This window comes from Stegodyphus dumicola, chromosome 3, assembly GCF_044657685.1.
Source record: "Stegodyphus dumicola isolate Sdum_Otavi_A_Nest chromosome 3, ASM4465768v1".
Lineage (NCBI taxonomy): Eukaryota > Metazoa > Arthropoda > Arachnida > Araneae > Eresidae > Stegodyphus > Stegodyphus dumicola.
In genome coordinates, this window is record NC_140770.1 from 22,892,718 (window position 1) to 22,912,180 (window position 19,463).

The following is a 19,463-nucleotide window of genomic DNA, read 5'->3' on the forward strand; positions in this document are numbered from 1 at the left end:
TAATAAATAACAGTTTTAAAATAATGTTCCGTAAATAAACATTTCAAGTAAGTAAATTTTAATCCTTAGTCGAATTAAACTTTAATAAACTGCTTTTACTTTAATATTTTGCATTTTGTAGGGGTTTATTAAATTTTACTAACTAAACTGCTTTGTAACAGCAATTATGAGAATCTTGACCAACTCTTGTGGTGTACTGATAGTAACTAACGTTGGATTACGACCGTGAAATTACGATGTTAATGTTAACGAGCCCGGTTCATGATGTTTATGTGTGGGACAAAGCCTTCATTACGAGTCAGACTCGTTAAAGCACGGGAAGGGGTTAAAGAATGCTGTCTCAGATTCGAGCGGCCTGGGTAGTTGGCATGATTGGCATACTTCTTATCTCTTGGAGACCTTTGACTGGACGGCTCACCATCTGCCTTATATGGAAGCTTCTCAGTTGGGCACAGTCCGTATAGTACCTGGCAACGTAAGACAGCAGAACACTTATGTAATACCATTACCCATCTCCTACCACTAACATTTCAGAAGGAAGTTCGGTTCGACAACATTTTATCCCTCCCATGCTTGCAAAGACAAGTTTACAGTTTCTTGTTTACAGTTACAAGTTTCCGTGCCTGCTCCAGGATTCTTTCTAAAACTATGGCAGCTAACTTCTCTACCACTGGGCTAACAAGGCAGTATATTTTAAAATTTATATCCTGTATAAATATTGACAACTGCCTTTAGAAAACTTGAAACAGTTAAAATATATCTACTAGACCAAAACATTGCAAGCAACGCCTGGCAGGATCCCCTGTAAGTCCTATGGAGTGTAATTTATCTGGATATCTAGTGCGGCTGAACAATACCCACATTGCCAATGGTTAAACAATGGGTGTCCACCACATTTATCCATATCCATATCCATACTAATTGGCTATAAATACCATCGAAAATTTAAATAGTATTTATATCTTTTGAAGTAAGAAACATAAAAGAAAATAAAAATAGAAAAAATAAATCATTCTTCAGATTGTGTTAAATATTTAAAAAAAAAAAAAAAAGTTGTGGATCTAACAGTCCTTGAAAAATGATACAAGATCATAAAGAAAGGTATTTAATGCGTTTTATTTACTTTACTAATATTAAAAAAGAACTTTAATTTTTATTAGAACAAATATGCACAGCCGTGAGTTTTCTAAAAGGAATAGGTGGCAAAATTATTTATCATTCTAATCTTATTTAAACAATTTTATTCTTCTTTCGTAATTAAATGAAATTTTCAAATGAATGTTTATTAGAATCATAAACAGTGTTCTAGAAATGTTACACACAGTATAACAATTTCTTAAATCCAAACTTTGTATCGTAGTTCCCCCTCTCCAAGAGTCATCTCTAAAACGAATGATTTTAGAAAACCTCTAAAATTTTTTATCCACTGTCCATCCTCTCGTTGTGTTTATTTGTACAAAATAAATTTTCAGAATTAAAGCTAGTCGAATTAGAAGGTGGAATGTAAAGATATTGCTTTGTAATCTTTTGTACTTAATATATCATTTAGACCAAGGATTCCCAAACGTATGCTCGTGGGCACCATGGCGCCCGCCGATCGTTTAACGTGTGCCCACCGTTGAGTGATCACAATAAAAATGTTTTAGTTTTCTATGAAATTCCATGTGAAAGTTTTCTCAATTCTCACGAAATAGAAATTGCGTTTAACACGAAGCGAAATGCGATAACTCTTTATTTTTTTAATGCATGTATTTTTAACTCTATCCAACTATAAATTCACCTCGAAAAAGTAAATGTTGCCCGCCGTCCAACAGACATTCTAAAATGTGCTTTTAGGAGCAAAAAGGTTGGGAACCCCTGATGTAGACCATGGGCGTTTTTGTCTTTTTTTTTTTTTTTTTTTTTTTTTCGGTATTTGTCATGAATAGGAGTTAGTTTCCTTTCGAGAGTTCTTCACGAAGGTAACCTCTCGTAAATAGTAGATAGCCCCAACGTGGTTCGCCATGGTTTTAAATAACCCAATCCATTGCATCATTTAACTTTCCTATTCATTAAATAGCCGTATAATATAATTTAATAACAATATAATTAAATAAATATTACCTAAATTTGGCAAAGTACACCAGGGTTATCCGCCTCGGGGGTGCCTATATGAAGGTTTTCTAAGGAACACTGGTTTCTATTCACGTTGCACATGAGAATCCAATCATGCAGTCAGCTCATTGCCCCAGGATCGAACCCAGGTCGAATTCCCAGCGTTCAGCCGTCTTAACCATTCGGTTACTGGTGGAGCTAAATTTAATTGAGAGAGGGAAGCAATTTTAAGTACATGTGTAATTCAAATCTGTCTTTTACAAAATATACATTTTTTTAAAACTAATAAGAGTACCTGTATTTTTATTAAGGAAGAATTTTATTAAATTTGATTAAAAATTGAGATTCAAAGAGTTTCACAGTTCATATTTAATTTTTTTAACTTACATTTTTTTAGCTTTCCTACAAAAAACATATACACACCTTTTTATCCATATACAAGTTACAGCTCTGACAATGTGTTCCTTCAAAACCACAGAAAATAAAAATTTCCAAATAAATGTTAAGACTTTATAATTGCTGTTTATGGTTGCTTCGCACAGTCATAGTCAGCTTAAAATTAGATTTTAATTACAGAACTATTTCTCTTGAGAATAATTAAAATAGGCTTGGCTTCAGAACCATCAAATGATGCTAAGAAATCCATCCTGCTGCCATCATCATCATCTAAATTTCGAATACAAAAGTAGGAAAGGTCAAGATGTAAGGATATTTTGTAAGAACTGTATGAGTAAGAGAATTTGAATATGCACGATTTAGTCGGTGATTTAAATATACATAAAAAAGATTCTTTAGTTTTGGCCGAGGTTAGCTAGAGGTACTCGCTATGTTCTAGTGCTATAATGATAGTTCTTTGGGAAGTGGTCCTCAAATGAAGGTTAAGTACTTCTATGTGCAGATGTTGATGAATGTTTAAAAAATGTTCTTTGGGGAAGGGGGGAAATAAGGTAGAAGTGGCAGTGTTTGTTAAAGACTTTCGTTGTTATTCAGAGAGTTGCTAAAGTTATTAGCAGGGCCCCGATTTTCAGAACCTAAAAACTGACTGAAAATTTTCTTAAAAACAGCAGGAATATATACGTATATTTAAAATGGAAAAAAAAAAAAAAAATGCTCTTAAAAATATTTTTAAAAACTACTTGCGGGGGATCTATCCGTTTCAAACGGCCGATACGGTTTCATACGCAGAATTACTGTTCCTTTCGTGACCCGGGCCTACCAGCTGTGGGGCGGTTAAATCGCTGAACACTGGCAGTTCGGTTCGAGGTTTGAATCCCGCAAACGGGCTGCCTGCATGGGCGTTTTCGTGGTTTTCCCTATGTGTAACGTGTATATAAGAGCCAGTTTCCCTTAAAAAGCCCTCCATGAAGGCATCCCTTCCCTTAAGCAGATAGCCCTCGAGGCTTTGCATAATCACATAAACTAAACCTTTCCTGACACGGAAATTGTTACAAAATATAAATAATATTTATTTATTTTTGTAAGCAATTTCATATCGCAACTATTTTATGCAATATAAGACGATGATACTAGAATCAACGAGCACAATGCAATAAGTATGTTATAAATATTTCGTGTGAATGTAAAATCTATAAACGAGTTGCCTAGTGTAGTTGGATAATTCTAAAGTACCTTGTTCGAATTAAAATGTTGTTTTTAGGAAATCGAATGTCTTTTTTAGTTCTTTTCCTGACTACATTGAAATTTCCCATCCTAATAACCGGTACGTGAGTGTCTGCACAGAGCGCTTCATCAATGAGCAAAATTGACTCTGAGGGTCTCACGAGCGCATTGAAGAGAAACAATTTTAAATTGGTCGAATTAACTGACGTATGACTACATACAGATGTCAGTATCAAACGCGACTGTCCATTAATTGTAAATCAACCATACATACTGTTCCGATATGCCCAGCTGCTGTGAGACAGCTTCCTCGCAAAGCGGGCTAGGGTTGCCAGAAAGTGGCAGGAAAGACGTGGTTGCCAGATTTGGCGCGCAATCGACCATTTGGCGATATGCCATGTACTAGAATCAACATTCTAGAGCGAGAACATTCTAGAACGCATTCTTAGCGGTTTTCTCAGGAATATTCTGGAAGGTAGGTTAAAGCTATATATACCCTGCCTGTGCGCGGAGAGAGTAGTAGTGCTTTGAGTTCAGAGATTAGCCTGAGAGCGATGCGATCGACCGAGTCGGAAGCTATACTTTAGTGCTTTGCCGTGAAGCTGCCTTCATAGTTATAGGCTGGAGGCCGTGTTGCTGATTGCTTCAGCGCGTTTGTCGTAGTTTTTCGACTACTGTAAACGTGTCTTTAGAACTATCCTGTGTAACAGCGAATTACTTGCGAATAAATTGTGTTTTGATTCTTCACCAAGTGTTATCCTCATTTACTCCAAGTCCACGAAACCCGTAGAATGCAACAATATATATCGCAATTTCTTCTATCCTTCTTCTACGGTATAAATTAAACTGAATTAGTGAGATATACTTAAATTTGATGATAACGTAGAGGATGAATTTGAAGTTGAAAACGTGCCAAGATAAATTTTTGAATTTCACCGTAAATTTCGCACCAAATTTTGCAAACTTTAATATTTAGGCATAATTTGAGTCGTTGAATTAAAATATGAACAAAAATTGGCATGTCATTTTAGAAAAAGGCCGATTTTGTGTCAAAATAACTATATTAGAACAACGCTATATAAAAATGTAATATATATCTTAAGTCGCGCTTTCGAGGCATGAATAAGGCAATTTGAATTGCTTCAATCGGCCCAGTAAAATGGCAGATATAGAACTGTCCCCCCCCCCGTTATTTTGCGCAACGTACATTTGCAGTTCTTAACTACTTCTTAAATTATTTTTATTTAATAGAAAATGTCTTATAGCAAAATTCACAGCAGTTAGACAAGTATTATGCTATTTGGAACTTTGTTCAGGAGATTTCGTTTTGGAATAAGCAACACAAATTCAAAAGGACGTCCTGTTCAGAATGTTCTGTCCATCTTCCTGTTTCGATTTCCTTAGCAAAGACGAAAAGAAAACTCTGAGATATAATTTCCCAGTAGAACGAGAGATATAGAACCGTCCCTTCTTTTTTTAAAATTCCTACTATTAGCTGACACTCTCCCTATATCTTGTTGAAATTTTCAATCCTTAATAAAATACTTTTTATTCATCCACTCAAGTTCAAATACATTTTTTTAAACTTGTAGTGGATGACACTTGACGTTAATACAGTTTTTTCACATATTAAAGTCAGTTCCTACTTATTAATTCCTGTTTATCTGAACTAAAGATAGGCTGTTTTTATTAAATATATTATAAGACTTAGAAATAATGACCGTTTATTTGGAATTCTCACGTGCTGTAAAAATTAATTTTATATCACCTTATAAATAACAGTACATGACTGCGATAAATGGGATTGTAATATTTAACAAAAATAAGTGGCAACAGTAAGATTGAGTTCTAAAGATTTTTAAAGTGTATGGAATTAAAGAAGTGTAATTTTATAGAGTTGGATGAAGCGGATGCAATGTCCCATTATGCAGCGAAATTTCTCCCCATATTTCTATGTTAACGAGATAATAATATATGTTTAAAATATAATCCTTTAAAATATCCCTTGCTTATTAAGATAGATAAATAGCACTGTAGATTATGAAGTAATATATCTAGGACGAAAACTCTTCGTAGCAGGTCAAGCATATACCGCCTTGAGTCGTGTGAAATCATTAGATGGAATATTAATTGAAAAACTGGACTGCTTAAAACTCACTGGAAAGGTTTCTTGCAATCATAAAGCATTACAAGAGATGGGTAGAATGAGAAATTATAGACCATAATAAATAAAAAGTAACTAAGAATAAAAAGTAACTAAAATAAAATTTTTCTTTGTTGACCTAAGTAGGAATTGACTTAATTTTTTTAGTTCAAAGGGGCTTTGTCCCTAAAGGACAATTGTTTTCGTTTTGCGATTTTGCGTTGAATCACTCTGAATGTCTGTTTCACTTTTCAAACTGTTGCCACCCAATATTTTCGCAATGTATTATATTTGAAGATATTAAATAATGAAGAATCTGCATAAATGTATGTATGTTTCTTGCATTGTGATAAAACAACGGTACCTAAAGCCATCGAATTTTGAATGACGTAATCCTACTGCGAATATGGGCATCTGGAAGACCAAATTTGAAATTTGGAATTTGTTTTATGATCGATTTCATATTTTGTAAAACTTTAACGAATTTTTGATTAACAAACTCAAGGATTTCAAAGCCAGCAATGGCAACGTTGTACAGGAAAAAATAAAAAATCTTTTATTTTCAGGGCGTGAGATTCTGTGTCGGAAATTCTAAAGAAATTTAAAATTATTTTTCGATATTGCTGTTGAACTGAATTTTATGGTTTAGGTGCCAAGAACATGATATTTAATAAATAAAGGTAGCACACAAAATATTTAAAAAACGCCCTTTTGGACGTAATTTAAAATCTGAAACCCTTCAGATTTTTTTTTATATTACTTGTTTTTGCACAGTGTACAAGGAAGGCATATGGTCAGAATGTTTTTCGTTTCCGGAACTGAAAGTATTCTCTTTAAGCTGACTTTTATGCTTAGCCCTTGTCTTTAACATACTGATTCAAGCCTTTTTTCTGGCTGCTGCTACCTGAGAGATTACATACATCAATAAGAAAATAACGTTTATTATTTGGGCAAAATTTGGTGACAAATAATATCTGCTGAAGGACTTCGACGGGGATGACTCTGCTGCATAACGGATAATTTAGTCATAACTTCCGAAAACGTTTTTATTTGAGAGTTAGCGCCTATGTTTATGGAATAAGAACTCCGAGAAATGTGCAAATTATATCTTAACGACGCACTTATTCGCATTCATCAGAAGTTCAGGGCGGGTATGTTCAAATTCTTTTTTTTTTTTTTTTCATTCTCCTAGATCTATTTTGCTCAATTATTTTCAAATTTACTGAATCACCCGGTGAAATGTCATAGAATACTTTAAAACAACTTTGCGATTATGGTGCTCTTTCTGAATCCGTGCCCTCGGTAAATAAAAAAGAAATTCCTTGAACAACAATTTGAAGTTATTTCTGCGAATGGTTGTCGGACCTCACGCTTGGATTCTTCAGTAAAACAAAAAGTGGACGTACGCCAACGACCGTGGTATAAACCCTTCGTTTGCTGATAAGAACTGAGTTCTAAGCATATTCATTATGTATATGTTACCGACAAAGAATGAAATCCGGCATTCTATAGAATACCCAGGCAATGTATATAATACCTAAAACTAGACGGCAATGTATAAAACGATTCATGTTTCACACATTTCCTAGCATTCTATAGATAGAATGCCAAATGACAAACCGGCAGAGTATAAAATACATTTCCGTTTTCTTTCGAAGAACCGAAATTACTTACCAAAATTTAATAAATGATGTAAAAAGTCCAAAATGACTACTAAGAAGGAACCACGGGACATCTGGCCGCCGAATCGCTTGTGATGTTCGTGGAAAACAAAAGTACATTAATTTATCCTGTTAACCTTTTGCGGCACAGTTTGATGTGGAGTTTAATAATTTAGGGTCGTATATGATAAGTAAGTGTGATGTATAATAGTAGTATTGAACCAGACTTTCTTGGTTGTAGAACTTTGTAAATATGTATTGAAATATTTTGCTGGATTTAATGTTTTGAAATGACTCGTATTCTAACTCTGCTACAATATATTATATTCCTAATTTCACTGCGACTATTTTCAAAGGTTATTGTCTAGTGTTCTTTTGATTAGTTTTAGCGTTACAGTACAGCATCATGTACTGAATTGTCTACTTTTCTGATACGAGCAGTGTATATGTTGTGTTTTATTTGTAGTATCAGTTTTACTATGTTAGTGTGTTGTTTAGTATTATAGTAATATATTGCATAATATTTTTTTTTTTTTAAGTAGTCTTAAATTTTACTGTTTTTGTTTTACCTTTACCAGTTTTGTATCAATGCAGCTTTGTACTTCTAAGTATTTTTTTTTTTTTAATCTATGCTATCAGGAATGTCATATGTATTCAAGGTAGTCCTTTGTATTCCCTATCTAGATGTGACTCTGTAATCTTTTTTTTTAAATTTAGACTTAATAAATGTCTGCAGGGCGGACATCATACTGCAAGGGCTTGTTCCCGGTCAGTAGTCCTTCTTAGCAGTGTAAAAGTAAAAAAAAGTGTGTCCGGTCTGGACACACCTAAAAATTTCCTTCTGTACGCACGGAAAAATTGAATGGAAAAGGATTTATAGGTTACTCTGAACCTTCTTTATTGATAGTAGATGGCAGCTCAACACAAACCAGTCCATATATTTTAGCCATGTTTAGTTTTTTAAGACCCTCATTTTTCAAAGAAATCTTCTAGATTTTTTTTAGGGTATAAAAGGAATTGTTTGAAAAGAAATTTCTATGTTATTTTTTTGGCTGTATGCTGATCTCCTTATTCTATATTAGTTTTAAATTTTTACCTTGAAATGTTGCCTAATATCAAACGGCGAACCCTAGGTGTGCCCCAGAGCGGGTTCACCGATAATCTAGGACAACTGAGAGTCTGTATTCTTTGTTTCTCCGAATCTCATCGGTCAGTTCATTGACAACAATGCTCGTTTCAGCACTCTTTTCGAAGTTCTATTTAATCAGTGTGCCACAGAATTAAAACGATAAGTGCTATCTTCACAAAATTTTACTTATGTACTCCTCTAAGCCTAATTAGACTGCCTACCTTTTTTTTTTTTTTTTTAATCAAAACTCCGACTTTAAAAGGTAGCGTGCCGGAAAGGGTTAAAGAAAGCGTCAGTTCTATGCAGTATTGCGTCACGGACGCTGAGTTACTTTCCGTGCTTCATGAAAACTCATTTTAATACTGTACAGGAACGACGTGAGAGAATATCGAACCAATTAGAAAAACGTTACATGTAATGATATTGAACTGTAACGACCCCCTTTGTGAGCCCTACCAAGAAAAACAAAAAGGTGTTAAAAAGGGCACTGATGTGAAACTTACGATTGTTTCGGAGTTTAACTTCAGTTGTCGGGTAGATCTTACCGATTCCCAGCCTCAGCCAGATAGAAAATACAAATTTATTACGCTGTATCAAAATCACCTCACTATCCTTTTTCTACATATTCCGAAGAACAGTTTATTTTAATGGCACTCGTTCATTAATTTTTCAAAATAACATTTGTATTTTAGAGGAATGAACGTATTTTAAATAATAGCAGTATCATAACCTTTTTTTTTTCATATTTTGCCTAAAGAGAATGTGTATGTAAAGTATGTAATAATTCTCTTATTCCATACTTTGCCTAAAGAGCATTTGTCATTCTATAGAATGACAAATGCTCTTTAGGCAAAATGGTAAAGTATGTAATAATTCTCTTATTTCATACTTTGCCTAAAATATATAGAATATATAGAAATATATAGAATAAAATATATAGAATCTATACAATGCCGGCGTTTCATACTTTGCCGTAACATATATAAAGAAGAGAAGCCAAAAGAAATTATAAACAACTTACATTGAAATGCGAGTGGTGGCGTTAAATATAAAAAATGAGCCTCCACCCTATCAGTTACAGAAGGGAGCAACGATATAGTTTCGCTCAACGAAATTATTCTTCTGAAGTGTTTAATATATTTTTTGTGGTCTAATTTTGAACTGGATTATGGGAATCGACAGAATGTAAAACAAAATTTCAGCCGCCCAGATGGTACAGTGGTTAGGCGAGCCTACTGCGGTAACGAAGGACCCGGGATCGAATCCCAAAGGTTGCATGGATGTTTGTAAATATATAGTGTCCTTGTGGCATTGGGGCACTCTAAATCTGCGGCGAGCTGAAAGTTCTCTCGAGAGGTTGTGTGGTGTAGATATAAATAGGGGGGACGCTAGATATTTACCAACAGGTGATCCAGGTGTTGTTCCTTTCTATTAACTTTCCCGAATAGCCTAGCTTGGAACAACAGAAGATGCCCGCCTCACTCAATATATGCGCCCTATGTAAGGGTTGCATATATTGCACATTGCACCACGGGCCTACCACTACCAGCAGTGCATTAGGGGCTCGTCCGCATGTCCCGAGTGCTTTGTTTGTACATTTATATCTATGAAAAGTTACATTATGAATGGTGGTACATGAGTATAACTTCAACATGGTGATACAACTGATTTTACATGGTAGTTACAAATTTGTTGCATATTGTTAAAACATATGGACAGTTCTTTCAGTCAGAGGTCGCTGACAGAGGAAGGAAGGGGTGGGAGACTTTTGGATCCGTCCCCTACCGAGGTAATAAATGTAGTTTGAAATTATAGGTTCGCGTTATACGGCGCAATATATGTTATTCTAATTGCTTTGGTTTGGTTTCAGACTTTTAAAATAGTCATGTTAATTTCGTATTGACATTTAGGTGCAAAATACTTCGCAAATAAATATGCATTCTAAGAATTAGAAGTTTGTTTGAGACTTTTATCCTTAATTTCGTTAATCCCATGAAATAAAGGAAAAATAATGAAAATAACTTTCTGAGGTTTTTCAAAATAAATGGTACGATTTCAGACGGTTATATCACTAAATTTAGAAAATTAAAAGCGCATGGAATACATACATATATGTATAAACTTTCCACTTTTTAACATTACAGTTACTTCATGGGAAATCCTTTAGATACAGGAGAAGAAACGTCGAAACAATAATTACATTCTTGCCGTGTACTCTCTGGCATCTATTTTGCTACCGTCTTCATTGCAGTACCTAAGCGCTTCCAAGATCGCATTGAATTGTTAGAAAAAAATGGAATGAACACATGAGCACACGACTTTTAATTTATTGGCGAAAGAAAACATTGCGTGACTTGACGATCCGACGATTTATGTGTTCAAATGGGGAACACCAAGTCAAGAACTTACAGTGATCAAGTCAACAGTGATAATTATTTTGTTTGCTATAATTAAAGCAAAAGGGCAATCTCTCTAAGACGAGGCCTCCATGAAACAATTTTTTCAAAAAGTAACTGACTAGTCTTCGTCTTGCAAATGAAGAAAATGGCACAAAGCTTATGAGGCCAACCCGTTTGCCGGTATTAGATCCGGCGTAGAACTAGAAATGTTCACCTGTATTTTACCCATTTGGCTACATGGACTAATGGATGTATATGAAAGTCCCCCCCCGGGGGTTGACTCAGGCGAATGCCTGGGAAGTACTCGCTAGGATCTGTACCTTGGCAGTCTCAACCACGGGGGTATACAAATTATCTTCACAGGACTAGAACCCGAGTTTATACTCAGATAGGTTCAGGCTTGGCAGGGACCGTACTGGTACTGTCGTGTCCGTTCCTTCGGCTGTTGTGGAGCTGGCAGTGGATGAAGTTGGGCCTTTTGATGGAGGTTCAGATTCCTCAGTCTTCGTAGCGGGGACTGACATGGCAAGGAGGAGCACCGATTTACTTACAACGATTTCTGCTGAGGAAGTGGTGCCCCGAGGCAAAGGTGTCCTAGCGTACTTTTTGAAAGCGGTGCATTTTTGTTCCTCTGGGGCTTTGTATAAAGCCGGACAGAGACTGTGGGGCCTGCGCCGCCACTAAGAGGTCTTCTATGACCTGGATATATCTTGTATGGCGTTCCGGGTCGAGAGTTCTGGAAATAGTGAATCTGTATATGAAAGTATGCAGGGTGGTTATAAAAAAAATTGCCAAATGTATTAACCCCTAGCAACCTATCTGTTCTACCAATCGAAATGGAATTTAAGATATTGGTATTTGAAATTGAGCGCTCAAGAGTGTGATGATTTAAAAGAGAATAGAGCTCTCACGACTAAGGTTTTAGTGAAACTATTTAGAAATTTTCGAATGGCTACATCCACTATCTTTCTGTGCAAATTTATCAGTGAATCAAAAAACCATGAATGGCGTTGGAACTCTACACGTATGACAAAAATTGCCAGCTCAAAGCATTTGCAAAGAACATCATAGTAAAGGACCAATAACGACATAAAACAGGAAAGGGGGGATTAAACCGCAGAGCTGGTTCCGCCCCGGATATATCTGGGTATACCCATTCGGAATTGAGTGCCAACCCAGCAGGGAGATGCCAGAGAAGACCATCCCACGGTAACACAACTCCGTGGAGACGGCAAATTTAATGTTCTATTTCTTAAAAAAAAGGGAGGGTTCACAACATGAGCACGGTAACGGCGCCCTTGAAGAGTAGCTAACATTCCATTGTCATACTACATAGTAATAGGGGATACATAGAAATCAAGTAATAGGGGATTACAACTGACTATGGAAATAATTACACTGTTGTTGCATTACATATTAAGAGATACAAGTGCGTAGATTTACATAGAGTTACAAAGTTAATAATAGGCATTCATGTGAAAATGGTACAATTATATATATATAGAAATTCAAACAATACATAGAGAAATGCTAGTGGTTACCACCAACAGGGTACAGACAGAACATTGTAGGAGCTTTACGAGTATGCATTAGTTGAGAGTTATGTACTGCGTGCTGTAGTTCATGTGCTAGTGCACACCTCCATATGAAGGTGATGCATTATTATGTAACTACCAGTTGACAATCAGAAGTAGGTAGCCGTGCGATAGCTGATGTCTCTAATTACAGGTTTGATGGGTGAATGTTGGCCATAGTCACTGAGATCGGATGTGCCCAGCCAGCAAATGTCTGCCGATGTGTATACACTGAGCCCTAAGGACTTTCAAGTGGGCCACTATGGTCGTTACTGCAAATTTGCACTCCTGTTGCTGGGCTCTGCCCTGTACATTATTAAGCATTCATCTATTACAGCCTTGATCTTTAGCTGGTCTTGTCTTAGTCTCTTTGTAGTTTGGAACCATTGGGGCCAGTAATTGTCATTAGGCTTTTTGAGCCGGTACTGGGCTCTGAGGGTGCATGGAAAGAATAGATGGTCAGGGTCACCTACCTCACCACATTCGCAGGTGTCATTATCTACGAATCCAAAGCGAAATTCGTACGTCAGGAATGGGCCGTGTCCCGTTAAAAAGTGCGTCATAATATAAGTGGCAGACTGTGTATCGGTCTTGGCTTTTGGGATAAACTTAAAGACCAGAGGAAAGGGGGGAACTTTTATTAGAATTACAAGTTTCCAATGTGGCCCCCTTCCCAGAAGGTAACACACTGCATGTGGGAGATTGTTGTCAACAATGGTGAAAGTAATAATGCAGGAATTATCTGTACAACTGCACGTTTTATGGCATCTTTCGGTTCTGACAAATCTCGTAAATTTGATGTGTAAACGTTAGATTTCATATAACCCCAGAACCAGAAGTTCATCGAATTGAGTTCGGGGGATTGCAGTGGGCACGAAATTGCAAAGTTAAGGGAGATGACTCTGTCTTTAAACGTTGTAAGAAACGTTTCATAAAGATGAAACCATCATAAAGGTACGGCGCTTTATGATACGGAAGTAGCTTTCTCCAAGTCATAAACTGGACTTCATAAGTCACCTTTATGCAAATCGATCACTGTTCATTAAAACAAAGATAATTACATAAGTGTTCCAGCATCTTGATGCAGGTTGTATTCTTCATGGTGCAAACTGAGCTTCATAAGGGTCCCGGAATTCTGCCGAAGGTTACATTCTTCACGGGGGTCTAAATCAAAACTTCTATAAGGGAGCCAGCACCTTTATTGGAGTTGAAGGCTATTCACTTAGATTTTGACGTAAATGTTCTGGAATCGTGATGAAGGTTTTATTCTTCATATTGTAAACTGAGCTTCATGAAGGTGACTAGCCCTCCTTATGTTTTATTAAACAATAGCGAACTGGCATAAGGTGCCGACGCCTTTATTTAGGTCGACAACTATGCGCTTAGATCTGCACAGGAAGGTCCTGAAGTATTGACGAAAGCTACATTCTCCATGGCCAAACCGAAACTCTTAAAGATGCATGCACCTTTATTGGAGTTGATAGCTATTCACTTAGATCTTCACGTTAGTGACCCAGAATCATGATGAAGGTTGCATTCTTCATGTTATTGCGCAGTTGTTGCGCCTCTTCTCGTTTGTCTGACAGTACTTGAGAACAAGCCCACTTCATCGTGGCAAGGAGTGCAAGACCTGCGCCTGTCGTTGTCAAGAGCCTTCAGCGCTATACAGGTGACAGTACGACTTTGCTCAGTTCCGCCACCCCCAATTTTGATGAAGAACACTCCTGGAGGGGGGGACGGGTTCGAGAGTCTTCCACCCCTCTTCTCCTGCTACCAACCTCTCGACAGGACTTTTATTTAGAGTGCTCCCATGCAGCATGGACACTGTACATTTACAGACATCCATCAATGCCTTCTCCGGGATTCGAGCCCGGGCCCTTGGTTATGACCGCCATCGTCGCTAACCACTATCCCGATTGAGCGGCATGTTATATACTGAATTTCATAAGGGTACTGAGCAATATCTTAAAGCCGGAGCACACTTGTATCTTGGCAAACAATGGTAAACGTGCAAGTATGATAAATATGAAAGTCTGGTAAACTTGCAACAATGGTAAGTAAGTAAGATTTGGGCTTCCCTGCTTCGCGAGACTGAACCCCACAACAGGTTCCCTCGCCCCTTAGAAAGAGGCACAGAGGTTCAATCTCCAGCCTTGCACCTTGGAGAGAAGGACACACCGTCTGGGACACGTTGCCCAGACAGCACTGGTTGTCAGTTTCCTACCTTCCAGTCGCTCGTGCTGTCCGTCGCAGTGGGACATTACCCAGCGAAACCGAGGGCGCTACCCTCCCCGAGCTACTAGAAGCATACCGCTCTGGGACACGCCAGATCACCGGGCCGGCTAATGAGTGACCTTTCTGGGACCTCCAGAGCCACTAGGTTCATAAATTTTATACCCCCGTGGCCGAGATTGCCTAGGTACAGATCCTAGCCAGTAGTTTTGCAGAGTTCTCTACGTCGACCCCGGGGGGGGGAAAACTTGCATAAAGGTACCAGCACCTTCATGTGAGTTAGCCGTGCGATCAAACCACACCCATCCTCCCCTGTACGCTGTCGTAAAATTTCCATCTGCATTTTTATTTCTTAAAATGTATCCTAAAATATAAGGGTTTCTTAATTTCGAGTGTTACGGTATTTTAAAGCAGTCGCTAGGTAGTTATTCTTTAAATGATGGAAAACTTACTCTGCGTCTTATGTCAGGAAGATCCACGGAGTAATTCAAAGATGCTGAAAGATTTTTACCACACTATATCCTTGAAATATGAAATTAACCTTAATATTTCATACGTATTTGATTTCGCAGGAAACAGTTATGAAACCAGAAATCATGTGTACTGCGTCTCCAAATTTACTAATTATTTCATGCATATACGTGTATTGATAGTTGAATAGAACTCTTATTGCACAGAATTCCCACCATTCATTCTTTGAAGGCCAGTGAGGGATTACTTTCCGCAGTGATGTCATCGCAAAGGTCGATTTTTTTTTTTTCTCCTTTTGCACTTCCGACATTGTCGGCCTGTTTGTTTAGGTCACTATCTTATTTTCGGTTGGGTCAAGCGTTATTTGCGCTGGTGACCACAGACCTTAAGTTAGCATGACTATCGCAAGATAAAAGTTGAAAACGTAGTCAAAATAATGCTTCATAGAAAAGAATTATTATTATTATTTTTTTTTTTTTTTTTTTGGCAAAGTATGAAATGGTAAGGAAACAGAAGTCTTTATACGGAAAACATGACAGAGAAGCAATGGAGATATGATTTATTTTGAAACTGCTATATAAGAAGTGCATTATTTACATTGTCTAGGTTAATTTTTTTTTTTCAATTTGTTTTGAAAAATTGAATTCCCCCTGCCCCCGTCGAGTACAAAAGTGCATAGGAAACTATAATACCAATAAAATATTTCACTTTTTACATTTTCCCATGATAAGAAATATAGGATCACCTGAAAAATTTTAAAAACTATATTATAGTAAGGAAATGAATGGTATTTTATAGGTATAGTTAAAAAATAAATGAATTTTAAAAAAAGTAAAAAATCTGAAAGCTTTCAGATTGTATATTACGCCTAAAGGGGCGGGTTTTTTTTTTAAATGTTTGTGTGTTACGTTTATTTATTAAATATGTTCTTCGCACTTAAACCATGAAATTCATTTCAACATCAATATCACAAAATATTTAAAAACAGCATATCTTTAGAATTCCCGATAGACAGTCTCTCGCGCTAGAGATAATTTTTTTTTTTTTATCCGTGCAGTGTTGTCATTGCTTGCTTAGAAATCGTTGAGTTTGTTAATCAAAAATTCGCTAAAGTTTTACAAAATGCTGAAATAGATAATAAAGCAAATTCAAAATTCGGACTTCCAGGTGCCCATGTTCGGGTGGAGGATTGCGTTATTCAAAACTGGATGGCTCTGGGTACCGTCGCTTTTTGATGCCAGAAACATACCTAAATTCATGCACATTCTCCTTTATTTAATTTTTAAAATAATGCATGGTGATAATATTTGGTGGCAGCAGTCTGAAAAGTGATTCAGCCTTTTACAGTGATTCAACGCAAAATCCCATTTCGAGACAAGTAGCCCTTCTGAGCTAACGCTCTTTTTAGCCTCCAGCGGCCGAACGGTCAAATTCCTGAACACTGGTAGTTCCGTCGAGGGTTTTGAATTCCGATTATTGGATTGGTAGGATGGGCGTTTTCGTGATTTTTCCCCATGTGTAACATATATAAGAGCCATTTTGCCGTAGAAAGTCCTTCACGAAAGCATCCCTACCCTTAGGCAAGTTTGCCGTAGAAAGTCCTTCACGAAGGCATTCCTACCCTTAGGCAGATAGCCCTCGAGTGCTTTGCCCCAATTTAATAAACTAAACCAATATTTCTGAGAACAAGCAAATACTGGTATTGTACATCGCAAGCAGCAACAGAGCGGCAAAAATCACCGACCATTGCCAGTTTGATGTTTTGAGTGTGTTTCCATAGGAGTTCTCGTGGGTTTTTCACCATTGATGTACAACATAAATATGAGCCAATATCTCTTAGAAAGTCCTCCCTGAAGGCAGCTCTGCTCTTGGACAGACAGCCCTCTTCTGCTTGCATATAATAATAAAATCCAATGGGCATCAGCTATAGTCTCGTTTTCTAAAGCGACCGATTTCACAGATTTCCAAATCCTGATAAGTCTTTTTTTTTTTACCCGATTTGCTTTTTCAAAAATTAGTGGTGATTTATAAGCATTAAATATATAATTAAAGTATATATTGTAATAATAAATTAATAATTATTAAATAGTAATTTATAATTATTAAAAGGTACTTTTTTTGCATTTAAACTTATTTAAATACGTTTCAGATGTCTTAAGAAATCACACATAAGTTATATTATTTTATACATTGATAGTCAAATATCTGAAAATTAACGTATATTCGTAAACGTTTGCTTGTCGAATCACCACCTGTATTGCTTTCAATTACCTGAATCAAATACGAAATTTTGCGCACAAAGAAATTTATTCTGCGTTTTTGTGTATTACCTTGCAATCACTGAAAATACAGCAGAGAAGATTTCATCTGCAGAAGCCGATTTTAGTGATGTTATTGCCATTTCATTTAATTACTATTTTAGAACGAATTCGACGCAACTCTGTATCATTAATCTATATTTTTTTTCTCAACAATTTCGGTTTGAAGGTCATTTCTAAGAAGTGGTTTTCTTTAACAGTATCTTGAACTCTGCGTCTGCAACCTTGAAGAAGAAAATTTATTTATTTTCAGTATTATATATCTGTGTGTGTCCTAGTGTTGAAGCGGCGCAGCTATTTTGCTTCTAAGAAAATAAACAACATAAACAATAATTTCGGTTACTAGTTCACGAAAATTCTTTGGAGGGTTCGGGCTATGTCGAGTATGGCTCACTGAAAAAACCGCAACCTTGTCTTTGAAATCAGGCATCGAATTCCTTAATTATCAGCAACCTATCATTGCATTGTCTTCAGGTTATTAAAAAATCAGATTTCACGGTTTGAAGTTTTCAAATGTAACCCACAGTTTGAAGTTTCCGCTGAGTGAACTGCAGCTCTGAAGTGAAGAGGAGTAAAAGCTGGTAATTATCACTTGTGATTTGAATATTCCGGGTAATTATCAGATGTTTAAGAGTTAATGATGTTAAGGTGAAGGTCTGAAAATGCCAGCAGCGTGACACCTCGCCATTCTTCAGAAGGAGCAGGTGAAGAACTGCATCGCGTGCTTACAAGTACTCAGTTTCTTTCACCCACACCCAACGATTACGATTATTTATTTCCTGTGGAAGTCGCAAGTTCGTATTGAATCTTTGTTGTTCTAGCGCCCGATCGCAATGACCATCTCCGTATCCTACGGCTGAGTAGAGTTGGTAATGACCGATTTCGATATCCAAGAACTTTCATGGCTTCATAAGGCCCGCTTGACCCCTTTTTGTTTGTAGCGATTGCGAAAAGGAAGCTTTTGTGCAGAGGAACGGAAGTGGGACTTGACAGATTCTGCCGCATTTTCGCGGTTGCACGCGTCTAATTGTGCGTTCAGAGTGTGTTACGCGCTCTGGCACGTCGATCTTCTTCAAGATTTGCTCCGAGCCATGTGAATGAATATGTTCAATTATTACTCCTCACTGCAGGTAAGTCTTTTCTTTGTAACTGATGTTTTCCTTGTAACTGATGTTAGCTACTATGTTGTTACGTTTTCTTTGTAACTGATGTTAGTTACCATGTTCTCATTTTTTTTTGTAACTGATGTTAGTTACCATGTGGTGATGTTTTCTTTGTAACTGATGTTAGTTACCATTAATGTCCTGCGTAGATGTGTTCACTAAACAATGCTTTAAGGGGACTCGTACACCTTAAACCCCTCATGATCTTCGAATATGTGACTGTTGCAAGAATTTGGATATTTTATTTATTTTAAAAGCAATTATTTCCAACTTTTTACAGCTGACTACATAATATAGCTGCTTTGGAAACTAGCTACCAGAAAGTTTTTGTGTTGCCACAAATATTTTTGTAATTTAATCCACTTTGTGACAAAATATTTCGCCTTGTTTCCACCTTGCGAGCATGATATTTTAAAAATGGCTAATGGTACATACTTGAAATTGGACGGAATTCTTTATATGGGCACTACTTTCTAACTGAACCAACAATTTGATGAATATTTTAATATTGAAAAATTGTATGGACGAAAACGTTACAAATTTTGTTAATAAAATACATTTTACATACTCCACTCAAAATAAAATAAAAATTTAGCATGAAATTTTTAGAATTTTAGGTTTACAGTAGTTTCCACATGTTATAAAAGCTATATATTAAA

At 36.6% G+C, this 19,463-nt stretch overlaps 1 protein-coding gene across 2 annotated transcripts in view; it reads left to right on the plus strand.

The window, feature by feature from the left end:
- The window catches only part of LOC118183464 (uncharacterized), a 194,202-nt gene that overhangs the window by 19,976 nt on the left and 154,763 nt on the right, over positions 1–19,463 (plus strand). The window contains exon 1 of one of the 2 annotated variants that reach the window (XM_085812644.1): positions 18,730–18,771. The exons of the other annotated variant lie outside the window; for it this stretch is intronic. Coding sequence (XP_085668770.1) covers positions 18,739–18,771 — 33 coding nt within the window. The 5' untranslated portion in view covers positions 18,730–18,738. Of the gene's footprint in view, positions 1–18,729; positions 18,772–19,463 lie in introns of those variants that run through there. 2 annotated transcript variants of the gene reach the window in all.